Source organism: Megalobrama amblycephala, linkage group LG3 (assembly GCF_018812025.1).
Source record: "Megalobrama amblycephala isolate DHTTF-2021 linkage group LG3, ASM1881202v1, whole genome shotgun sequence".
Lineage (NCBI taxonomy): Eukaryota > Metazoa > Chordata > Actinopteri > Cypriniformes > Xenocyprididae > Megalobrama > Megalobrama amblycephala.
The window spans coordinates 16,172,141-16,194,456 of NC_063046.1; the positions used below are offsets into that span (position 1 = coordinate 16,172,141).

Sequence of the window (22,316 nt, forward strand, 5' to 3'; positions counted from 1 at the left end):
AGTAGTATATTTTGTGTTAGTTACTGTCTGAGAATGTGATTATTTGTTGTGTTGCACGCGTAGCTTAGAGTTGCTTTAAGTAAAACTACCATTAGGTGGGAGTAAAGTCACATTCTGACAGCTGCATGACGCGCTAGAGTCAACGGAAGTGACGCAGTTTGTGTGGATGTGGGACTGTCATGGATGAAGTTAGTTCACCGGCTAGACGTCGCGGTGGTCCGGCGGGGCTCTCCGCCGTGCAGCCCGACACCATAGAGGGTCTGACTGAGCTGGAGGATCTGGAGCGAGTGTATGCGCAGCTCTGTGCCGAAGAGGTAAATATTTATTAGTGGAAACAATGTTCGTTAGTCCCCTAGGAAGGGTAGATAAAAGCTCGTCAGCTGTGTCAGTCAATTTATTATGTTTAAAAAATGAGTGTGTGCCTGCACGGTGAGATTGGGTGGATGTTGACGGTGCATTGGGCATAAACTGAATATAAACGCACTTCCCTGACAGGCGGAAGTGCAGGTGGAGCTGGGCGCTCTCATGGGGCAGCAGAGCAACATAGAAACAAAGATGCTCGCCCTGCAGAGAATGGGGTGAGTGTATGGTTTTTACACCTAACATATGCTGTTGAACTGAAAGAATAGGGTAGGGTGGTATTAAATGGTGTGTGTGTGTTTCCTCAGACCAAACTTGCAGCTGATTGAGGGAGATGCTGTGCAGCTGTCTGGCATGATCAACTTTACATGCAGCCTGGCAGAGAACGTCAGCAGCAAAGTCAGACAGCTGGATCTCACCAAGGTGGCCAACATACACATTCTCATGATGATGTATACGTCTATCAATTTGGCCGTTTCCACTCAAGTTTTGCACCTGGTTTATGCGGTTGTGTTTCAGAAAAGGCTGTACCAAGCAATTCAGCGGGCAGATGATATTCTAGACCTGAAGTTCTGCACAGATGGTGTTCAGACTGCCCTGCGTAACCAGGACTATGAGCAGGCTGCCGCCCACATTCATCGCTATCTTTCTCTTGACCAGTCAGTGATTGAGCTCAGCAAGCAGGGTGGAGAGGGTGAGTCGTTTTTTGGGCTTTCTTGCAACAGATATTACCATTGCAACTATAGCATTGTAAACAGTCTGTTACACATAGTTATGCAAATTGATAATGTGGTTTGTAGAAATAATGTTTCATTTTTAAATTAGATTTTAGAAAAAAAGTTGTATTGCAACAGCTTTTTAGTTGAATATAATATTCAGGAGAAAAATCAGTCATGTTTCAGACAAGGTCCTATTACTGTAACATTATTAAAGGTAGTAAATGATCTGAGATTAAATATAGATAATGGTAATGCATGTTTTAATCCTTTTTGGATCGAAGTGCAGCATTTGACAGGGTTGTGATTGTATTCTGTTAACCAGACTGGAAAAGCTTGCAGGTCTCTCTGGTAATGTTTTAAAGGACCCACTTTATATTAAGTGGCCTTAACTACTATGTACTTACATTTAAATTAATAATTTAATACAATGCACTTATTGTGTACATACATGTTTTTACATTGCATTTATATATTAAAAACACCTGCATGTAATTACATCTGTAATTAATTTCTGTAATTACATTTATAATTACACTGTTGACCCATCCCTTACACCTTACCCCTACCCTTAAACCTACCCAAACCACCAAACCTGTCCCTAACCTAACCCATATCCCACCTCAATTGCAGCAACAGTGTTTTGCAATTCAATATGAATCAAATAAGTACATTGTACTATTTTTTGATGTAAGTAATAGTAGTTAAGGCCACTTAATATAAAGTGGGACCGTTTTAAATTGGTTTAAAACATATATTATTGAAAGGAACATTTAAGTTAATATAGATGACTATATATATCAAAGACTTTCTGGTGTTCCACAACGATCAGTTTTATTTTCGTTATACATGCTCCCTTTGGGCAGCATAATTCCAAAAAATGACATGAATTATCATTCTTATGCTGATGATATACAATTATTCATTTCATTTGAGATCAAAGACACTGTTGTAATAGAGAGGTTGTCTGACTGTCTGTCCAGCATTGTAAAGTGATTGAATACAAACGTTTTGAAACTGAACAAAGACAAAACTGAAATTCTTATTGTGGGTTCAAACATGAGAGGGAGAGGACAGAAGCTGGATTGGGTTCCTTAGGACTTAAATCTAAGGAAGATGTAAAGAACCTGGGCAACATTCTTGAGCCTGCATCAGTGCATATTTAATGATGCCCCAAAATAGGCAGTTAAAAAAATTAATTTAAAAAAATCTATGGGGTATTTTGAGCTGCAACTTCACAGACACATTCAGGGGACACCTTAGACTTATATTACATCTTGTGAAAAAACATTCTAGGGCACCTTTAAGAGATCTGGTAGTATCTCGTTTAGCCACTATGCTCCAAAATTTTGGAATTGTCTACCAAATAAATTGAGATAATCTAATAGTATTGATATTTTTAAAAAGAGGGTTAAGACATATATTTTTAAAGTTGCTTATGAGTATAATAATAGTGTGTGGAGTTGTGTGTAATTTTGTTTTATGTTTTTATTTTACTTTTTGAAAGTTTTACATTGATATTGTGTGAAATTGTATTCCTAATATTTGTTTTTGTGCTTGTGAAGCACTTTGAGTTGCATTCCATGTATGAAAAGTATTATGTTTATTTATTGTTATAATTATTTTTATATAATGCAGATATCGCTTAAACTGATGCTCACATATACTTAAAATAAGATACTTATTGTATTATTAATCTGTGTGCTATTCCCTGTGCAGGCAGTGCAGTTGAAGCCAGCCTTGCATTGCTGCAGGAAGCAGAGCGCAATCTGAAGGCGCTGGTTACAACGCGACTGGAGGAGGCGGTTGCCACGGGCGACTTGCCTCAAGTGGAGCGCTTTTTCAAGATCCTTCCTTTACTGGGGCTCCACGAGCAGGGACTTGCACGCTTTGCTCAGTACCTTTGCAGTCAGGTAGGAGCCACCCTACATGACCAGTGAAATCCGTTGAGAATGCTTTGTTTTGGTTATTGGGGTTCTAGTATTAAGACTTGTGTCTTTTGCTCACTTCCCTTTCAGTTGGCCAGTAAGGCAGAGGAGAACTTGCTCCTGGCTGTTGGCTCTGATCTTGGTGAACGCAGAGCACCGGTTATCTTTGCTGACACCCTCACTCTGCTGCTTGAGGGTAAGAGCAGATGCATTGCTGTAAATTTGGCAATATTTAGATTGTTTCAATGAATAGAGATCAACCAGCCTTTGTCTGTATCTGTTAGGTATCGCACGCATTGTTGAAACTCATCAACCCATAGTGGAAACATACTATGGACCAGGCCGACTGCACACACTCCTTGCACACCTTCAGAAAGAGTGTGACAAACAAGCTCAGAAAATAGTGGACAAATTCATCCAACAGCGAGATTACAACAATAAGGTGTGTGTAGTGTGTCTATACCAGGGGTTTTCAATTTTTTAGATGCCACAAACTCCCAAATATGATAATTCAATTTAAAAGGCATCAATCTTTTAAAAGCACCCGATTTATATACTTAAAAAAATTATTATAAATCTAAAATTAGTTTTTATTTAGTCAAACTTACATATTTATATTTAAATGTGTATATAAGTGTATTTTTCTACTCACTATAGTAACAGTACAGTCAAATGTAATATTTAGTTTATTTATTCATTTTAATCTTATTATTTATTATAAGATGTGTTTATGTGCTATACTTGATGTTTGGACCTTGAATAAAGTGCATTTTGACATAGTTATACACATTAGGTGTACTTTTTACATTTGTTTTGCAATAGTTTCAGGTTGTCCAGAGCAGCATGATGAGGGGCATGACTACAGAAAAGATTGAACCCAGGTGCGTTCCATATTATAATTGTTTGTCATGAAGATTGTATGAGTATCTTGTAAATACTTGGTGTTTTATTTATCGTATGTTTAATCTAGAGACCTGGATCCTGTGTTGTGTGAGGTTACTTTAATGAACTCAAGAGCCGAGCTTTACTTTCGGTTCTTGAGACGGCGTATTGTTGCTGACTTTGAGGTTGCAGATGCAATGGCAGATGATACTGTTATACAAGGTAACACCTACCTTTTCATGGGATATGAAACTACTATATGAAAATTATTTCTAAAGTACATAACTGCCATTAGATGTAGCCTATCGATTAGTACACATGCTGGTGCTCATTCAGGCATCACAGTACTTCTTGATCTAGTTTCTCCTCATCATTGCATATTAAGAAGAAATGCGTGTAACTAGACTATACAAATTAAGCATGTCTGCAAAATGTTGTATGTTGTTAAATATGCTGATTCATGAAAATGAATACTCATACATTGGCTTGTACTGTTAATGCTTGTTTTTGTTGTTTTCTAGAGCATCAGCAGAGTTTAGAAAAGTTACTGAAGGATTGTCAGCTGAGCCGTGCTATGCAGGAGCTGATTGGCTATTACATTCCCATGGAGGAGTATTACATGAGAGAGTCTGTCAACAAGGTGTGACACATATACACTTAACTTCATGTTGTCATGTGTATGTATATTATACTTGAATCAGAGATTATTGTCAGGCACATCTACACTTCTATTCAAAAGTTTGGGGTCTGTAAGATTTTTTATTTTTTTTAATGAAAGAAATTAAATTGATCAAAAGTGACAGCAAAGACTTTTACATTGTTACAAAAGATTTGTATTTCAAGTAAATGCAATTTCTTTTGAACCTTCAATTAATCAAAGAATCCTGAAAAAGTGTGCCATGATGTTAACAATAATAATAAGTTTCTTGAGCACCAAATCTGCATAATAAAATATTTTCTGAAGGATCATGTGACGCTGAAGACTGCAGTAATGACTGCTGAAAATCCAATTTTTCCAACACAGGAAAAAATGACACGTTAAAATACATTAAAATAAAAAGTTATTTTAAATTGTAATAATGTTTTGCAATATTACTGTTAAACTGTATTTTTGATTAAAAACATACATCCTTGGTGAGCATAAGAAACTTTCAAAAACATTTAAAAATCTTACCGACCCCAAACTGTTGAACTGTACATTACTTTTATTGTGGCCCATCTTTTGTTTTGATTTTGCCATCAATTAAAGGCAGGGTAGGTGATTTGTTCCAAATATACAATGATGCAATGTCCTACCTGCCTGTCAACGTATGCATTTCCATACCTCCACACACCCTGCTCACGCAGACATCACACGTCATCAGCGCGTTTCATTCTATTCAGAGTTAAACAGACTTCAGTCACCGAGTACCGCAACCGAAACAGCAGCCACTTTTTACAGTTCCTCCTGAACCAAAACAGTGCCATACTACTGTAATTTGGAAACCTGTGATGTTATTCTCAGAGCGGTTTGTAAGTCAAATTTATGCATTTCATTGGCAACACTATCAACCTTGAAATGAAATTGTAGCAGTCAGGTGGTACAGGTCAGTGCTCTTTAAGTTGTTTATGTTCATTATTATTGTAATGTTATGTGCGTTGAGACATGAGGTAGTTTAACGCCGTCTCTCGTAACACTTTTGCTCCCTACTGTAGGCGTTCATGTGTTTTGAAGGAGGCGTGATTTTGGAGACGCTCTGAAGGGAGGGTGGGATCTTATGCTTTCAAAGCTAGCTTGCTATTGCTAGCCTCTCCGAAAATGGCCTACCTTAGCTTTTAAATTGCAGATACATTTCATTGGCAGAATTGATGTCAAGTCACTTTTATTTAATGATTTAGATAATGATTTAATGATGCAAACAGAATTAATTTTGGCTCTACAGCAGCTCTAAAAGAAAACAGTGTCATTGTTCAGCTGAAGTCAGTTCAGTGTTGATTCGGTTACGTTGTAAAGATCATCAATTATTAAATTAGTTCAATTAGTCTATAAAGCAGCTCTGCAGAAAACAGTGAAGTCATCATCCAACATCGTCTAAGTTCTCAGTGCTAATAGGATGATTAATATGACTTTATAGGCAGTTGCCATGGACACAGCTGAGGTGGGTCAACTGAGCTCCAGCATGGTAGATGATGTGTTCTACATTGTGAAGAAATGTATCAGCAGAGCTCTCACCAGCAGCAGCTCTGACTGCGTGTGCGCCATGATCAATCATGCAACCAGCGTTCTGGAGACAGACTTCAGGTATGCGCACAAATTTGGAATTTTAATTTGGAATTATTATGTGTACATTGTTACTGATGATAAAAATTGTAGTGGTGTTTGGAAAGTTTCCAGAGAATTTCTGGAAACTGCATTGTTACTGAATATCTAATCATTCACTATACCTTTTGCATCTCTTTCCTTGTGTACAGAGAGGTGTTAGTAAGTAAGCTGCGAGCTGGATATCCAGTCAGTGCTCTGCAGGACCTGCAGCGTGGGGTCAGCAGTGCCGTCAGTCTGATGCAGAGCAGCCTACAGCACGGCAAGATAACAAACCTCACACAAACGCTTGGGATTGAGAGCCAGGAACAGGCAAAGAGTGCCTATTTGGTCAGCAATAAGTCTGTTTTTTCTATATCACACACAGCTTTGTCACTTTTCACTTGTTTTTGTACTTAGTTTTCTCACTAAACACACGTTTTCATGTAGTGTTTAAGCATAATAATGATTTTTTTTTCCTCAGGTGACTCTCAATAATGTGGAGGTGTGCAGTGAGAATATCAGCACCCTGAAAAAGAATCTAGAGGTCAGTGTGACTTTCTTTCATCAAAGATAATTTGGTTTCTTCCAGCCAACCACCAGAAACACACACTCTGTCATTTGCTCACCCTCATGCCATCCCAAACCAATAGGTCCGTCATTTCTTTCAAGTATCATGTCACTTGTTTCTTGTTTGTTCTTTTGTTTAGTTTGAGTTTCCTGTTACTGTTTTGAAGTCTTTTGTAGTTGTAGTTCTGCTCCAGTTTCCTGTTCCTCTCATTACTCCCTGATTATTTGCACCTGTGTCTATTACCCTTTGTGTATACAAGCCCTGGTGTTTCCTGTGTTTATTTTTAGGACTTTTTCTTCCATAGTTGCATGTCACTCTCAGTTACGTTCCTTATGTTCAGATGTTTTCTTGTTACTTTATCATTAAATGCTCTTATCTGCATTTAGATCCTGCTCTCCTTCATCCCATGTTACACCATGGAACACAAAAAGACAAATTTTGAAATATACAATTACATACAATTACAGTTAATGTGTAGAGGTGCTTACAAGCCCTGTAAACATATCATAAAAGCAGTCCAAATAAAATCACTATTTGTGTTGCATGAAAGAAAGAATGTCCCACAAGGTATGAATGGCTTGAGGGAGAATACATTTTCAGAAATGTTTGGGCAAGTTTTTCATCCATTGGTAGAACTTAACCAGCTACACACAATACCTTGCATGGTTTGCTATTTTTGGAAATGAGACATGCTGGTCAGAAACACTTCCCACTTTACTGATTGCATCCCTAGAACAGGATGTCTGACCACGCTTACTAGCTTGAGTTGTTGTGATCATGTGAGTAAATGATATCCACTTTTATGCAAGAAAGAGATCAATAAGACTGGAAAAGTTTCAATGCTCTGGTTTGAACAATATTTAAACTATGTCTTTCTGCCTTATGCTGACATTTGATGTTGTGAGCATTCTGAATTGCTTTCACTTCCTGTCCATCTCAGAGTGATTGTGCCAAGTTGTTCAGTCAGGGGGCAGGCTCAGATCATGCGAAGGCTAAGATTGACAGCTGTCTTTCTGATTTGGTCACCACCTCCAGCAAATTCAAGGACCTCCTCCAGGTCAGTGAGAATCTGTTTACACACTACCATTCACAAGTTTAGGGTCAGTAAGATTTAAAAAAAAAAAAAAAAAAAAAAAAAAAAAAAAGTTTTCCCGTCTTTCACAAGGAACGTAATGGCAGTGATTGACAAGCGATGATCGCGTAAATTTGGCCATCAGCAGATTGGCTGATGTTTTTAAGGCCCTACCTCGTGCACAGATGATGTATATTAATATTATTCCTTTCAGTGCACCTAATGAAACTGTCTTTACTAACTGATAAAAGACTATTTAAGTAATATTGCAAAAATGTATAAAACAAAACATCCTCTTTAGCACCTTTTAAAGGGTTAGTTCACCCAAAAATGAAAATTCTGTCATTAATTACATGTTGTTCCACATCCGTTAGACCTTCATTCATCTTTGGAACACAAATGAAGATATTTTCAATGAAATCCGAGAGGTATCTGACTCCTGACAGCAATTTAACAACCACTTTCAAAGGTCCAGAAAGGTACTAAAGACATTTTTAAAATAGTCCATGGGACTGCAGTGGTTCAACCTTAATTTTATAAAGTGACGAGAATACTTTTTATGCTCATTGCTTCATAAAATTAAGGTTGACTCACTACAGTCACTATTTTAATGATGTCTCTAGTACCTTTCTGGGCCTTGAAAGTGGTTAAATTGCTGTCTGGAGGAGTCAGATACCTCTATTTGGAGGAAACCTTTTGTACCATTTAAGATGTCTTTACTGTCACTTTTGATCAATTTAATATATCCTTGCTGAATAAAAGATCTTAAAAAAAAAAGAAAAAAAAGATCTTACTGACCACAAACTTTTGATTAACATACAAAATCTTGAATGTTTGTGCTTATTTTTCTTACTGGTTTGTGTATGTACAGGAAGGGCTACAGGAGCTTAACAATACCTCTATTAGACCACAAGTAAAACCCTGGATCAGCAGCTTCCTGTCTGTCTCACACAATATTGAAGAGGTATGAGATAAAATTTCCATTTCTACCACTACTGACAAAGAGGGATGTTTGCACTTGAGAGTTGACAATGATAGGATGGAAAATCAGTTATATTGCTCAATTTTATGAATTCAAGTTAATTCTTGTTTTGTGTTTCTTTTGTTGTTTTTAGGAAGAGTTCAGTGAGTATGAAGCCAATGATCCTTGGGTTCAGCAACTCATTGTCCAATTAGAGCAGCTCATGGCCGAGTTTAAGGTACATTGATTTTAATCCACTTTACACATGCACGCACGCACGCACACACACACACACACACACACACACACACACACACATATCCATTCTAAAAATGCCTCTCTGTAGGTGGGTCTGTCACCAGTCATCTACGATACTCTAACTAGCCTGATGACTAGTCTCATCGCCATGGAGATGGAGAAGACTGTGTTCAAATGCACCTTCAGCAGGGTGAGATGTAAACATGCCTTGCACAAATGAAAAGTTACACATTTGCTTAAAAAAACAGACATCCTAACTGTTCTGTGCATTCTGGGTTGTAGCTTGGTGGATTACAGTTTGATAAGGAGCTGCGTGCTTTGGTTGCATACCTCTCCTCTGTCACTTCCTGGACCATCCGGGATAAGTTTGCCCGACTCACACAGATGGCAACTATTCTCAACTTAGAGAGGGTATGTGGCTTTTTGACTGGCATTTAAAAATGTTGCTCATTGAAATCTGGTCTATGACTGAAAGGACTGTTTCATTTGGAATTTTGTGTTTTTTTTCTTGAGGTGTCTGAGATCCTGGATTATTGGGGACCCAACTCTGGGCCGTTGACTTGGCGTCTGACCCCTGCTGAGGTTCGGCAGGTCTTGGCCCTAAGGGTGGATTTCCGCAGCGAGGACATTAAAAGATTAAGACTCTAACAAAAACACTTTAAATTGTTTTTCGTGTATAGAATGTATGCTCTCTCTGAACATTTGTATACACACAAATGGTTTTGTTTGTTTTTTTTAAACATATGTAATAAATGCATTACTTGCCAACATTGTGGATCAAATTGTCTTTCAGCTATTCTGAAGCTCACACTCACTTAAATAAACTTACAATTTTTTTGCTAAATATTTGAAAGGTTGGTTAAAGGGTTAGTTCACCCAAAAATGAAAATTGTCATTTATCATTAACCCTCATGTCGCTCCGAACCCGTAAGAACACAAATGAAGATATTTTTGATGAAATTCAAGACTTTTTTTTTTAAATCCCCCATAGACAGCAACGTAATTATCACATTTAAGGTCCAGAAAGGTAGTAAAAACATCGTTAAAATAGCCAACACGACTACAGTGGTTGAAACTTAATGTTACAAAGCGATGAGAATACCTTGTGTCCAAAAACAAAACTAAAATAATGACTTCTTTAACAATTTCATATCTCCCGTCAGTCAGTCCCCTTATGCTGTTTACATTGTATAGACAGTGCAGCACTTCCGGGTTCTCTGTCAGAAAGCCGGCTCATTATTGTCCAGCTCCTGCATCGACATCACACGCATACGTTATGCTGCTCACATGAAAAGTGTCAGCCAATAAAAAGCTGGCATTTTGACGTAGAAGCGCTGCATTGTCTATACAACGTAAACAGCATAGGAGACGAAATTGTTCAATAAAGTCATTATTTTTGTTGTGTTTTTGTGCACAAAAAGGTATTCTCGTCGCTTCATAACATTAAGGTTGATCCACTGTAGTCACGTTGACTATTTTAATATTTGGACCTTGAATGTGGTAATTCTGTTGCTTTTTATAGGTAGATAATTTTTTTTTTTTAAAAACACTCAGATTTCATCAAAAAATAATTTGAGTCTTGCGGGTTTGGAACGACATGAGGGTGAGTAATTAATGACACCAATTTTACTTCTGGCTTAGTTCACCCTTTAATTTAAGATGAGACTTCAAATAGAAAAGTAGAATATTTTTAGTGCACAATACAGCAATATATTCATAACTTGTGTGGTAAAGAATCTTACAAAAGAGATTCAGAACTTTTTTTTGTTTTTGCTTAAATGCCATTCCACAAAAAGAGTCCCACAAGTTATAGTTGAAAAGCAGTTTACTTCAACCCATTCATTTTTTTCTAACTGCATAAACCTGCATGTAAAGAATCAGTTCACCTGGATCAGAAGCTCTGAACTGATGCACTCGGATTTTAAAAAACAAAAACAAATGATAAGCACTTGTTTACACACTTATATGAAGCAGTCTCTGTGTGCATGTAACATGAAGTGTGGCAGTAGGCAGATCTCGAGTCTGCTGCCTTCAACACACAACACAAACGTGTATCATTAAATATAAAATGAGAAGGACCAGTCTGCTGAACTCATCTCAGTCCCCGTGTAGCGCTGTGCCTGACAGCTCGTGCATACAGGCTGAACTCATGTATCTGCGCTCTAACACACACAGTCTATCTATAGCCTATATCTGAGTCCTGGAGTAAGTTTAAATGAGAACTACGATGAAACATAATTGTCGTCGCCTTGTCTTACAGAAGCACAGGTCGTCCTATGCGGTGTTTAGTCCATCGGTTCTGTGCGTTGTTTTGTCAGAGTTTTCTCTTAATGATGGTGTTGGCAGAGATCAGACGGTCCCGCTCCCGCAGCTCCTCCTGCAGCCGTGCCTCGTTGACTCGCAGCTGTCGGATGGTGTTCTTCATCTCCTTCATTTTAATCTCCATCAGCGCGATTATGTCCCGCTGCTCGTTCAGCTTCCGAAGCAGTTCCGCAGACGTTGTGCCGGTGGTGAGCGAGTACGAGTGATCCGCCCCGCACAGCGCGAGATCGGCCACGGGGCACGGCGTGCTGTCCCCCGATAGATCTCCACCTGAGCCCGAGACCACCGCTGTGAGGCAGGAGCCGTCCCCCGAAACGGTGAGGTCCACGGGCGCGATGTACTGGCCGTTCTGACCTATCTGCACCAGGGTGGCGTTTTCGGTGTCCCCCTCTTCCTCTACTGGCGCGGACTCGTTAGCCGTAGAAACGACGGAGCTGATGATGGGCACCACCGCTGACACCTTCCTGCTCCTTCCCCGTCTACTCTTCCTCTCGTTCACCCCGCGCAGAGGGAAAAGGGTCGGGACGCGAATGGTGTAGGTTTTCCTGCCGCCGGGAAAGTGGACGCTGCAGACCCGGTGGCCGGTGGTGGGCTGGAAAGTGCTGAAGCAGCCGCTCACCCCGGCCCGCGAAATGTTCTTCAGCCATATCTCTCGTTGAGTGGGATCCTTCGGAAAGGTGTAGAATCGCAGATCGCGGTCCCGGTGTGAGTTGTTGTAGCATCCGGGGACGCAGCAAGTAAAGCCGGGCATGATTTTGTAGAAGATGCACCAGTAATACTGCAGTCCCTAAGAAGTTTCTCTAATTTTGTTTTGTTTGGTTCCTTCGTGTGCTGTTATCCAGACCAGCGGCCTACAAGCGGAACTACACGTCCCACAATACTTACGACTTCCTGTTTTGGTTTCAAATGCTATCGATGGATTTGCGTCTGCGCAGATATAGGCGTTTGTTTGGATGGCTTCACAATTCAAAACCAGGAGTGTTTTAACAGCATTACAGCTTTTATAACTTGCACTTACCCAAACGAGACAGTTTTTAAATTATATTTATATGCTACAAAAGGAACTCGTTTTTTCCCCCTGTGAAAATCAATGTAAAGTATTGTTTTAAAAAGCATGGTACATTGTAGCACTAATTGAAAACTTTTTGATTTTTGTGTATCAATTTATTATGGTACCATTTATAGTTAATGAAATGGAAGCATTTTACTTCAAACCATAACAAATAAAACAAACAAAAATACATAAAACATAGGTGTGTTCCAATTTGCGTACTAATGCACTATTCTATGATGTTTTTAAGTATAAATAGTGCAAGTATTGTGTTCACACTGAAAATTCCAAAAAGAAAAAGTACACTTTAAATACCCGGATGATGCACTAAATCAAAGGTGCAATATGTAATATTTTTGCAGTAAAATATCCAAAAACCACTAGGCCAGTGTTATATATTTTGTTCACTTGAGTACTTAGAATATCCCAAATGTTTCCAACTATTTGTAAATCCTGAGAAAATTGCAATTTTAACCAAGGCTCCGGGACATGTGAGGAGTCGCCTGTCAATTGCATCATACCCATGTTACCCTTGGTTTCCAGTTTTATTTTGTAGAAACCATGGAAACACCAAAGACACTTTAATATATTACATGTTTTAATAGACAAGGGAACAACTGTTTTGATATATTTATAGACAGAAAACGAATTGTTGTTATATAGCTCAACATGTTTAGTCTTATTGTTTTTTTGCGAGTACCATGCTTTACCATGCCTCAGAGAAAAACAGTATTTTGTGAAGTAGCTAACAGCATAATCAGATGCAGCTTTATTTTTAGTAACAGTAATACAGCATTTTCTCCATCATACAATACATTTTAAAATTAAATGCATGCCATTTATCAACACAAGCCATCTAGCATTTAATATGATATTGTAAAATCGATCTATCATACTGCAGTGTGTCTCAAACAAGTGTCTCACAGCAGCCATTATAACGTTATAACATCATTTTCAACACTCTCAAATGTATCTAATATGATAAACAGAGCTGTGTTACCTCATACTCATGACCGGAAAAGCGGAAGCGGAAAACATGAGATATTCTCCATTCATTTTAAAGGTGCCCTCGAATGAAAAATTGAATTTATCTTGGCATAGTTGAATAACAAGAGTTCAGTACATGGAAAAGACATACAATGAGTTTCAAACTCCATTGCTTCCTCTTTCTTATGTAAATCTCATTTGTTTAAAAGACTTCCGGAAAACACGCGGATCTCAACATAACACCGACTGTTACGTAATATGTACGCCCCCAATATTTGCATATATGCCAGCCCATGTTCGAGCATTAGACAAGGAAAGGCTGTATTAACGTCTGGATCTGTGCACAGACAAGGTAAGCAAGCAAGAACAACAGCGAAAAATGGCAGATGGAGCAATAATAACTGACATGATCCATGATAACATGATATTTTTAGTGATATTTGTAAATTGTCTATCTAAATGTTTCGTTAGCATGTTGCTAATGTACTGTTAATGTGGTTAAAGTTACCATTGTTTCTTACTGTATTCACGGAGAAAAGAGCTGTCGCTATTTTCATTTTTAAACACTTGCAGTCTGTATAATTCATAAACACAACTTCATTCTTTATAAATCTCTCCAACAGTGTAGCATTAGCCGTTAGCCACAGAGCATAGCCTCAAACTCATAGAGAATCAAATGTAAACATCAAAATAAATACTTTACTCACATGATTCGATGTATGCACACAGCATGCATGACGAACATCTTGTAAAGATCCATTTGAGGGTTATATTAGCTGTGTGAACTTTGTAAATGCGCTGTAATATAGTCGAGAGCTCGTGTGGCAGGGAGCACGCGATTTAAAGGGGCGGCGCTCTGAAAAAATCAGTGTATAGTTAATGATGCCCCAAAATAGGCAGTTAAAAAATTAATTTAAAAAAATCTATGGGGTATTTTGAGCTGAAACTTCACAGACATATTCAGGAGACACCTTAGACTTATATTACATCTTGTGAAAAAGCATTCTTGGGCACCTTTAACCAATAAAAAAGTCATTGAATCTATCAGTTTCTATGGTTATTTTATTAACAGATATCGAGAGCGCATCAATTTAATGCTTGAGCACAAATCTCTCAGCTCCTCTGGGTTCTTTGGGAAGCAAGGTTATCTTTCCCTCACAACCAAAAACACACTTCTTTGGTGACATTGTTGATTTCATAGTCTAAAAACAAAGTGACAAATCTTTCTCGAGCAAGGGGCGTGCTCTTGCTCTCTCGCTCTGTTCAACGTGTGCGCGCGCTCTTCCGAGAGAAGTGCCCGTACAAGGAATTCCGACCATTCTGATGTCACACAGGCACATACTTGAAAAAAAGACCCCGAAGTTCATGAGGATTTGGAAGAGTATTTTTGGCACAGAAATACTCCGTCATACGTCCAACTCATGTTTTGAAACTTTGGCCATGTTTAGCATGAGAATCCAACTCTTTAACAGTGTAAAAAAGTCAGAATGCATGAAATAGCATTATACCCCCCCTTTAATGACAAAATAACCTTATACAATTCACGCACTACACGGATAAGTACATAGTGTATAAGTGCATAGTGTATAGTGCATCATTTGGGACACAACTATAGACTTACAGCTTTAGGGTGTTTTCACACCTATGGATCGCTTGTTTTGTTCCGAAACAGGGACTAAATTTGTTACAATGTTGCTTTTTTTTCTTGGTTCGGTTCGCTTTCACATAGCAACATTTCAAAGCGTACCAAAATGCGTAAGGCAAGTCACATGCGAGTAAAACTGTCCTCTTATTGGTCAGAATTTTCTCTGCGTCAGCCATCAAAATAATGATTGACAAGTTTGCTCCATGAGTTTATTGTGGCTTTATTTGTAACTGTCGAGACACAAGCAAACACTTTATAAATGTAGCCGTCTTTCCCGCTTTTAAATTATACTACATATATTAATGCTGCGGCAAATTCAAACGCGCTCTCTCTCTTTCTCTCTCGGTTCGTCTCTGGTTTCCCAGCGCTGTCTAGTAGTAGGCGAACTGTTGTCAGTGTGTCGAGAGAGACCATATACATTTTATAATGAAGCAGAGCGGGGAAAGGCTTTGTCGGGACAGCATTCTCGCACGGAGAAGTGCAAATACACAACAGAGGCGCTCGTTGGTTTTCAGCTATGGTAAATAATGTGCTCACTCACAGAATCAGACACTACCGCTTTTTATATCAAATTTCCCGTTATGAATTATGACATCATTTGGTTCGTTGGTCCGTTAACTGGGTCGGATTGCTTTCACATCTCAAGCGAACCGCTCCAGAGTTCGTTTGAAAGCGTACCGAGACCACCTCTTCAAGCAGGTCTCGGTACGCTTGTTTGGTCCGCTTTTGGTGCGCACCCGAGTGCGATTGCTGCTTTCACACCTGCCCAAACGAACCGCACCAAAGGGGGAAACGAACTCTGGTACGATTCAACCGAACTAAATGAGGCAGGTGTGAAAGCACCCTTAAAAACATAATGCCATCATCATGACATACTATTTTGTAACATTTACATCACTGACCAGTGTATGGTAATAACATAGCTTGCAATGAGACTGTCTAGTCTTATTAAATGAACAATTACAGTGAGTCTTCAATACAAACAAGTAGTAGACCATATGTGATATTCAATTAAACCAAATTTGTTGTCAGGGAAATTGCCTTTTAATGCATGAAATATATTATATAGCCATCATATCACAGTAGCAGCATGATCAGCTGAGAATAGATATAAAACGTTATGATACATATCCTATATTTTAGCCCTACAAAATACATTACAAAATATTACATCATATAAATAGAGTCCAAAGCATCTACTCAAAGGTCAATGTAGTGTGCTTATCTTTATGATAAGCCCCAAACACTAAGTAAATTTGTGTTTGTACCTAAAATGAAGAGATTAGAGACTAGTACAATTTTTCAACAAATGGTTTTATAAACTAGTTTATTTAGAAAGACTAAATACAGTTTAAAACAGGCTAATTTTATAATGTCCTAGAAAGAGTACAAATATTATTATTTCGTTGGTTTCACAATTTTAAGGAATGAAGCATATTTACAAAGGGAAATCATGTGGTAACGGTTGCATGTTTTTTAATAATAGTTAAAATATATTTTTAGTACTAGAATATCAATTCAATAGATGTTTTCATTAGATGCAGAATGTCAGTGGCTCCTGAATATGTTATATAATTGCTTATTAAACAATATTTAATTAAGTTTTACAACAAAAACGTGTTTGTGCCTCGAGGCCAAAGGACTGAATTCATGGTTTGTGCAATGTGCTGATATGGGCGTGACAGAAAAAAAACACGACGGTTTTGCGCATGCGCACATTATCGAACATCTTGCTTTGGAGATCAGCCCACACAGCAATGAGCAGCAGTACGCAGAGCAGCAGCACTGTAGATTTGTACATGAAACAATGTACTGTGATTTCAAGACGGACGAAGAATGTCCCTTACGTTGAGAGGGTGGGAGGTGTGACGGGTTTGTCCTGTTTTTCCTCTTGCTGTTGAGATGACATGAGAGCTCACAGCCCCGACTAGTGTTGATCAGAAAGGGAGGGAGGTGTCCACCATCCTCTGGCCATCATCATTCTCCACAGCACCGCCATCGCATCACAGGGCTTTGTGTTGCGGTAAGTATGAAAGTAATAACCGAGGCGCTGAACTGGCACGAGTTCAAAACTCTGCGAGGAAGAATGTGTATTTGTGAATGTGCAGGGCTGGACCCCGGCTCGGCTAAGCTACAGCGTTATGTATCCCCAGTTTAATAGGCATGTTTTAGTTGGAAAAGTGTCAGGTTTGTTGGTTTATATTTATATATTTTATTTAAATGTATAATATAACACACCTAATGTTTTTTAGAGCTTTAAACTCAACAAGGATTAGCCTATCCGCCCGTCATCCGGGGATTAGCGCGAGGAAGCGATGCTAATATTAGTGTGCCTCTAAAATGGATCACAAAATTGATATGGTTTACATTTTTTCATTAAAAACAGCGTAATTTGTCAAATTCACCCTTCCATATAAGTTCTTTAAGGGTATTCGTTGTGGTCGCACTGTTTGGCTCATGTAAACACTTTCTTGACGTATTTACTTAGAAATAGATGTTTGCCAATAAAGATTTTCATTTAGTCCAACCAGGAACTACCTTGTTTAGACCACAGCTTGCTTCTCATTTGCCTTTGCTGGGCAGGTGCACAGCCATTGGGATGTAAATTAAATTGCAAGCCAGCTGATAGATCAGCAACGCCCAAGGCTTGTGTCTGACAGCTGTCACTCGAACCACTGATAACAGTGGGTTCACACAGCTCCTTATCTCTATTGTCTATTGTTCATGATAGCCTAAAGTGGCCCTGAGGTTAATTTTAACTTGGAGCTTAGTGTCGACATGCTTGCTGCTCCATGCACTGTGTCTGGAGATTATTTTTCATCCCTGTGCAAATGTCAGTAGGTGAACTTTGATGTTTCTCTCTCTTTTCACAGGACGTGCATTTGTGTTGCAAGAGATTTACAGTTGCAGTGTGGAATGAGACACCGACTGGTTTGTAAGTGTCTTCTGTGAGAATAATGTTGCCGGGAGTGGGTGTGTTTGGAACAGGGCAGACGGTACGTGCCCTGGTCCCGTTGCTCCAAAAGGAAGGCTTCCCTGTTCAGGCCGTCTGGGGCCGTACACAAGAGGAAGCGGAGTCACTAGCCAGCGAGTTGGACATTCCCTTTTCCACCAGCCAGACAGATGATGTGCTGCTACATCCGGAGGTCCACCTTGTCTGCATATTGACACCTCCTCCACACACACGGCAGATTGCGGTAAAAGCTCTAGGTGAGACTTATTCCCTTTTGCTTCTTATCTTGATTGTCCATGTCGTCTCAGGGGATTGGGTTGAGTTCCTTCCTGGACTCAACTAGAGTGTTTACTGTGCTACTGTTTACTTTGCAACTTGGCACAAGCCACATTGGGCCTTTTTCCTGCATGCTTGATCAAATTTTGCATACTCAGATTACAGTGAACCCCTCAGCACAGTTGAGATTATGTTGATAAAGCACTTGCTTCAAGCAGAAACTTGTCAGGCGTAGAACATTTTCAGTTTTGATCATTATTGTATGCTCATTTGGCTCTTGTTGTCTATAGGTATAGGTAAAAATGTGATCAGTGAGCAAGCAGCTACACTGACAGATGCCTGTAAGATGGTGACAGCGGCAAGATATTACCCACAGCTTATGAGTATCATGGGAAATTCCTTGCGCTTCTTGCCTGCATTTGTCCAGATGAAACGTCTTCTAGGAGAGGGTTATTGTGGGACCTTGCAGGTATGCAAAAAAAAAATCTTATTGATTTTATATTTATATATATATATATATATATATATATATATATATATATATATATATATATATATTAGTAAGTATATATATATATTAGTAAGTCAGTAAGATTGTTTTAAGAAATTAATACTAAAACTATGTTTATATTTATGTAATTTATATTAATATAATGACTAGACATTTATATTGCCAATAAATGCTTTTTTTTTTTTTTTCCTACTCACAGAATCGTGAAAGGTTAAGCTGTTTTCAACATTGATAATAGTCAAAAATGTTTTTAGAGCATCAAATCAGCATATAAAAATTATTCCTGTTGAATCATGTGACACTAGAGACTGGAGTAAAAAGATATTAAAACACAAAACATCATTTTAAATGGTTTAAATAAGTTTTAAATTGTAATAATATTTCATAATATTACTGTTTTTCTCTATTTTTGACCAAATAAATGCAGCTTTGGTTAGCATAAGAGGCTTCTTTCAAAAACATTAAATATTAAAGGTGCCCTAGAACCAGTTTTTACAAGATGTTATAAGTCTAAGGTGTCCCCTGAATGCGTCTGTGAAGTTTCAGCTCAAAATACCCCATAGATTTTTTTTTTTATTAATTTTTTTAACTGCCTATTTTGGGGCATCATTAACTATGCATTGATTCAGCGTGCGGTCCCTTTAAATCGACTATATCTTTACAAGATGTTCGTAATGCATACTGCATGCATGCGTCGGATCATGTGAGTATAGTATTTATTTGGATGCCTACATTTGCATCTGAATGAGTTTGATAGTGCTCTGTGGCTAAAGCTAACACTGTTGGAAAGATTTATAAAGAATGAAGTGTTTGTGCATTATACAGATTGCAAGTGTTTAAAAAATGAAAATAATGAAAAAGTCTTGTCTCCGTGAATACAGTAAGAAACGATGGTAACTTTAACCACATTTAACAGTACATTAGCAACATGTTAACGAAACATTTAGAAAGACAATTTACAAATATCACTAAAAATATCATGTAATCATGGATCATGTCAAGTCAAGTCAAATTTATTTATATAGCGCTTTTTACAATTGGTAATTGTTTCAAAGCAGCTTTACATACCTTTTTAAAATTTGTAAGCCATTCTTAAATTGTCAAACATATTGACATCTTCACTTTGTAAATATTGTTAAGGCATATGTTACATTATTTAACTCAGACTGGTTAAAATAATAAACTCATTCACTTTTTTTTCTCTCTTTTTCAAGGTATGCGAAGCACGTGTTTACGGAGGCTCACTGCTCAGCCAATCATATGGCTGGGCATGGGAGGAGCTTATGGGGGGAGGTGGCCTGCATACAGTGGGCTCCTGCATCATTGACCTCCTGAGCCACCTCACGGGACGTCGGGCTATGCGAGTGCATGGAATGCTCCGGACTTTCGTACGTCAAGGTGGCCCAGCGGGAGGGATTCGTTCTGTAACCGCAGATGACTATGCTTGCTTTCAGCTGCTGATGAGCGGAGGTGTGGTCTGCAGCGTTACATTAAATTTCAATCTACCTGGCACAGATGTGCATGAGATCATGCTTGTGGGGTCATCAGGACGACTCATTGCTCGAGGAACAGAGCTATATGGCCAACGGACCAACATGCAAATAGAGGAGCTTCTTTTGACTGATGGTGGAGAAGGTGTAGGGCCATCTGTCAGGGGACTGAACAGCATGGTGACTCAGCTCAGACTCTCTTTTCAGGCACAAGAGGACAGGCGCTCTTGGGTGCGGCATCCTGTTTCCATGGCAGCCTCCTTCGAGGATGGGCTGTATGTACAGACAGTTGTGGATGCTATCAAACGATCGAATCGCACTGGAGAGTGGGAGTCAGTGGAGGTCAAGATACAGGATGTTGACCCAAACCACAACCACAGGACCCTGCCAAACTAACACTACACACACTGTTACATTCTATTCTATCTCAAGACCAAGCCTTTTTACATCATTCACTTTCTTTTATAATCAGATATCCATGCTTTCATTTTAAACATAAAGTACCTGAAACTGAATGCTAAATTTAACTGAACGTTCATGCGTACTTACTAAAAGTTTTAAGTTATCAGGGGAGTTAGGTCGCAAAACACTGGAGATGCATCACTGGTTAGGAATTGTGGTTTCAGGGTTGTTTTGTTGCCTACTGTAACACAAAAAAAATGTGCAAAGTTTATCTGTGAAAACTTAGTGCTTTCCTTCTTTTTTGTGATCAGTTTAAATTTTTAGTCACTGGGTTTAAGTGTGAGACCCTCAAGTTTTTATATTTTATATGAGTAGTGAATATAAGCTTGTGCTCTGCTGAGGATTTTTCTGTATATGTGCGCATGAGAGAGAGCTTTATGGCACTGAGAAACGTACTATGCTGGACACTAGATATCATTTACTGTAATAAACCTGTTGTGACTTATATCCAATGCATTGGACATGTTAACGGTTTTACTAAGCTGCACAAAGTTTTTTAAATTATATTTTCATTGCTGAATTTGCGTCTGCACTGTTTAAGTGTGAGTGATGGGTTTGTGTGTGGATGGTGTTTTTATTCATTGTTATAAGTTTAATAATAAATATTTACTTAATTTAATTAAATATTCTTACTTCTGGTTTTTACATAAATACCTGTTGAATAACAACAAATATTTACCTTATTTAGTTCTTTTTAAATGTGGCTTTAACACGAATACCTACTGGTATTTTAGAGGGGGCGCTAGAGGCTCATGTCTAGATGGTAACCCTCGTCTGAACTTCTCGCGCGATTTACATACTTATTTGATCCTACATCAGTGATGGACAGAAAAAAATTAAACTTTGCAAAATGTAAAGAATCGCAAGCAGAGGATTCTCAAGCTATGTAAAGCTTTGTCAGTTGCTTTTTTTATTCAGATGTACTACTAATGTAAAGTTTTGTCATTACATGTGTTGGACTTTAAGATTTAATAAATATTAAAAGAAAAATCCTTTTTTTTTTTTTACACCAACAACACGGTCTTTTATTTATAATAAAATCTGTATTTATTAATGTGCATTACTATTTTCATTATAAACAGTTCAATCACTGACAATTTGGTATTTATCAACTTTATTATTGTTTCAATCAAAACAAAGTAGTAACAAAGCCACAAAGACAGTAACTTAAAACGTTTGAAAACAGACATACAGTTTAACCTTGCGGATCAAAGGGGTGTACACACAAGAACTATTATTTTATATATTATATGTCTTATATAGGCCTATATATTTATTTCCATCAAAACATGCATGTAACAGTTCAAAACAAAACAAAATGATTCACAGAATACTCTAACGAACAACATAAGACATCAGTAAAAACAATAAAATAACATCAAGTAATATATATGCTAACATTAAGAATAACATTCATAACAAAGACATAAGGAAAAAGATATTCACATTTTTTGTCTTTTTATTATCAATGCAAAAAATACAGATGACATTTTATAATATACAACTTTATACAATGCACAAAATGTATCACCAATATGTTCAGTGTCATCAGAATACAGAGGAGATATTTTTGAGTCTGACACAAATCATTTT

The 22,316-nt window shown here is 38.1% G+C and overlaps 3 protein-coding genes across 5 annotated transcripts; 2 read left to right on the forward strand and 1 right to left on the reverse strand.

Annotated features, from left to right (window-relative positions):
• The first annotated feature begins 105 nt into the window (after window positions 1-105).
• Window positions 106-9,796, forward strand: cog4 (component of oligomeric golgi complex 4). Its single transcript, XM_048184232.1, has 19 exons — window positions 106-314; window positions 496-578; window positions 669-783; window positions 880-1,054; window positions 2,796-2,989; window positions 3,095-3,200; window positions 3,289-3,446; window positions 3,827-3,885; window positions 3,975-4,108; window positions 4,408-4,526; window positions 6,001-6,167; window positions 6,338-6,515; window positions 6,649-6,711; window positions 7,676-7,792; window positions 8,679-8,771; window positions 8,923-9,006; window positions 9,115-9,216; window positions 9,309-9,437; window positions 9,540-9,796. Exons 1-19 carry the CDS (start codon window positions 180-182, stop codon window positions 9,672-9,674), a joined length of 2,346 nt encoding a protein of 781 aa, XP_048040189.1. The 5' UTR covers window positions 106-179; the 3' UTR covers window positions 9,675-9,796.
• Window positions 9,797-10,833: 1,037 nt separating this feature from the next.
• On the reverse strand, window positions 10,834-12,242 carry thap11 (THAP domain containing 11). Its single transcript, XM_048184233.1, has one exon. It carries the CDS (start codon window positions 12,097-12,099, stop codon window positions 11,341-11,343), a length of 759 nt encoding a protein of 252 aa, XP_048040190.1. The 5' UTR covers window positions 12,100-12,242; the 3' UTR covers window positions 10,834-11,340.
• A 3,051-nt stretch (window positions 12,243-15,293) lies between these two features.
• gfod2 (glucose-fructose oxidoreductase domain containing 2) lies at window positions 15,294-21,713 on the forward strand. Of its 3 annotated transcripts, none has more exons than XM_048184235.1 (4): window positions 15,294-15,551; window positions 17,905-18,241; window positions 18,551-18,729; window positions 19,986-21,713. In XM_048184235.1, the coding sequence occupies exons 2-4, from the start codon at window positions 17,989-17,991 to the stop codon at window positions 20,655-20,657; spliced, it is 1,104 nt and encodes a 367-aa protein (XP_048040192.1). In that variant the 5' UTR covers window positions 15,294-15,551; window positions 17,905-17,988; the 3' UTR covers window positions 20,658-21,713. The 3 variants fall into 3 exon arrangements, with proteins under 3 accessions (XP_048040192.1, XP_048040191.1, XP_048040193.1); XM_048184234.1 differs by lacking the exon at window positions 15,294-15,551 and adding an exon at window positions 15,831-17,054; XM_048184236.1 differs by lacking the exon at window positions 15,294-15,551 and adding an exon at window positions 17,103-17,218.
• The last annotated feature ends 603 nt before the right edge of the window (window positions 21,714-22,316 follow it).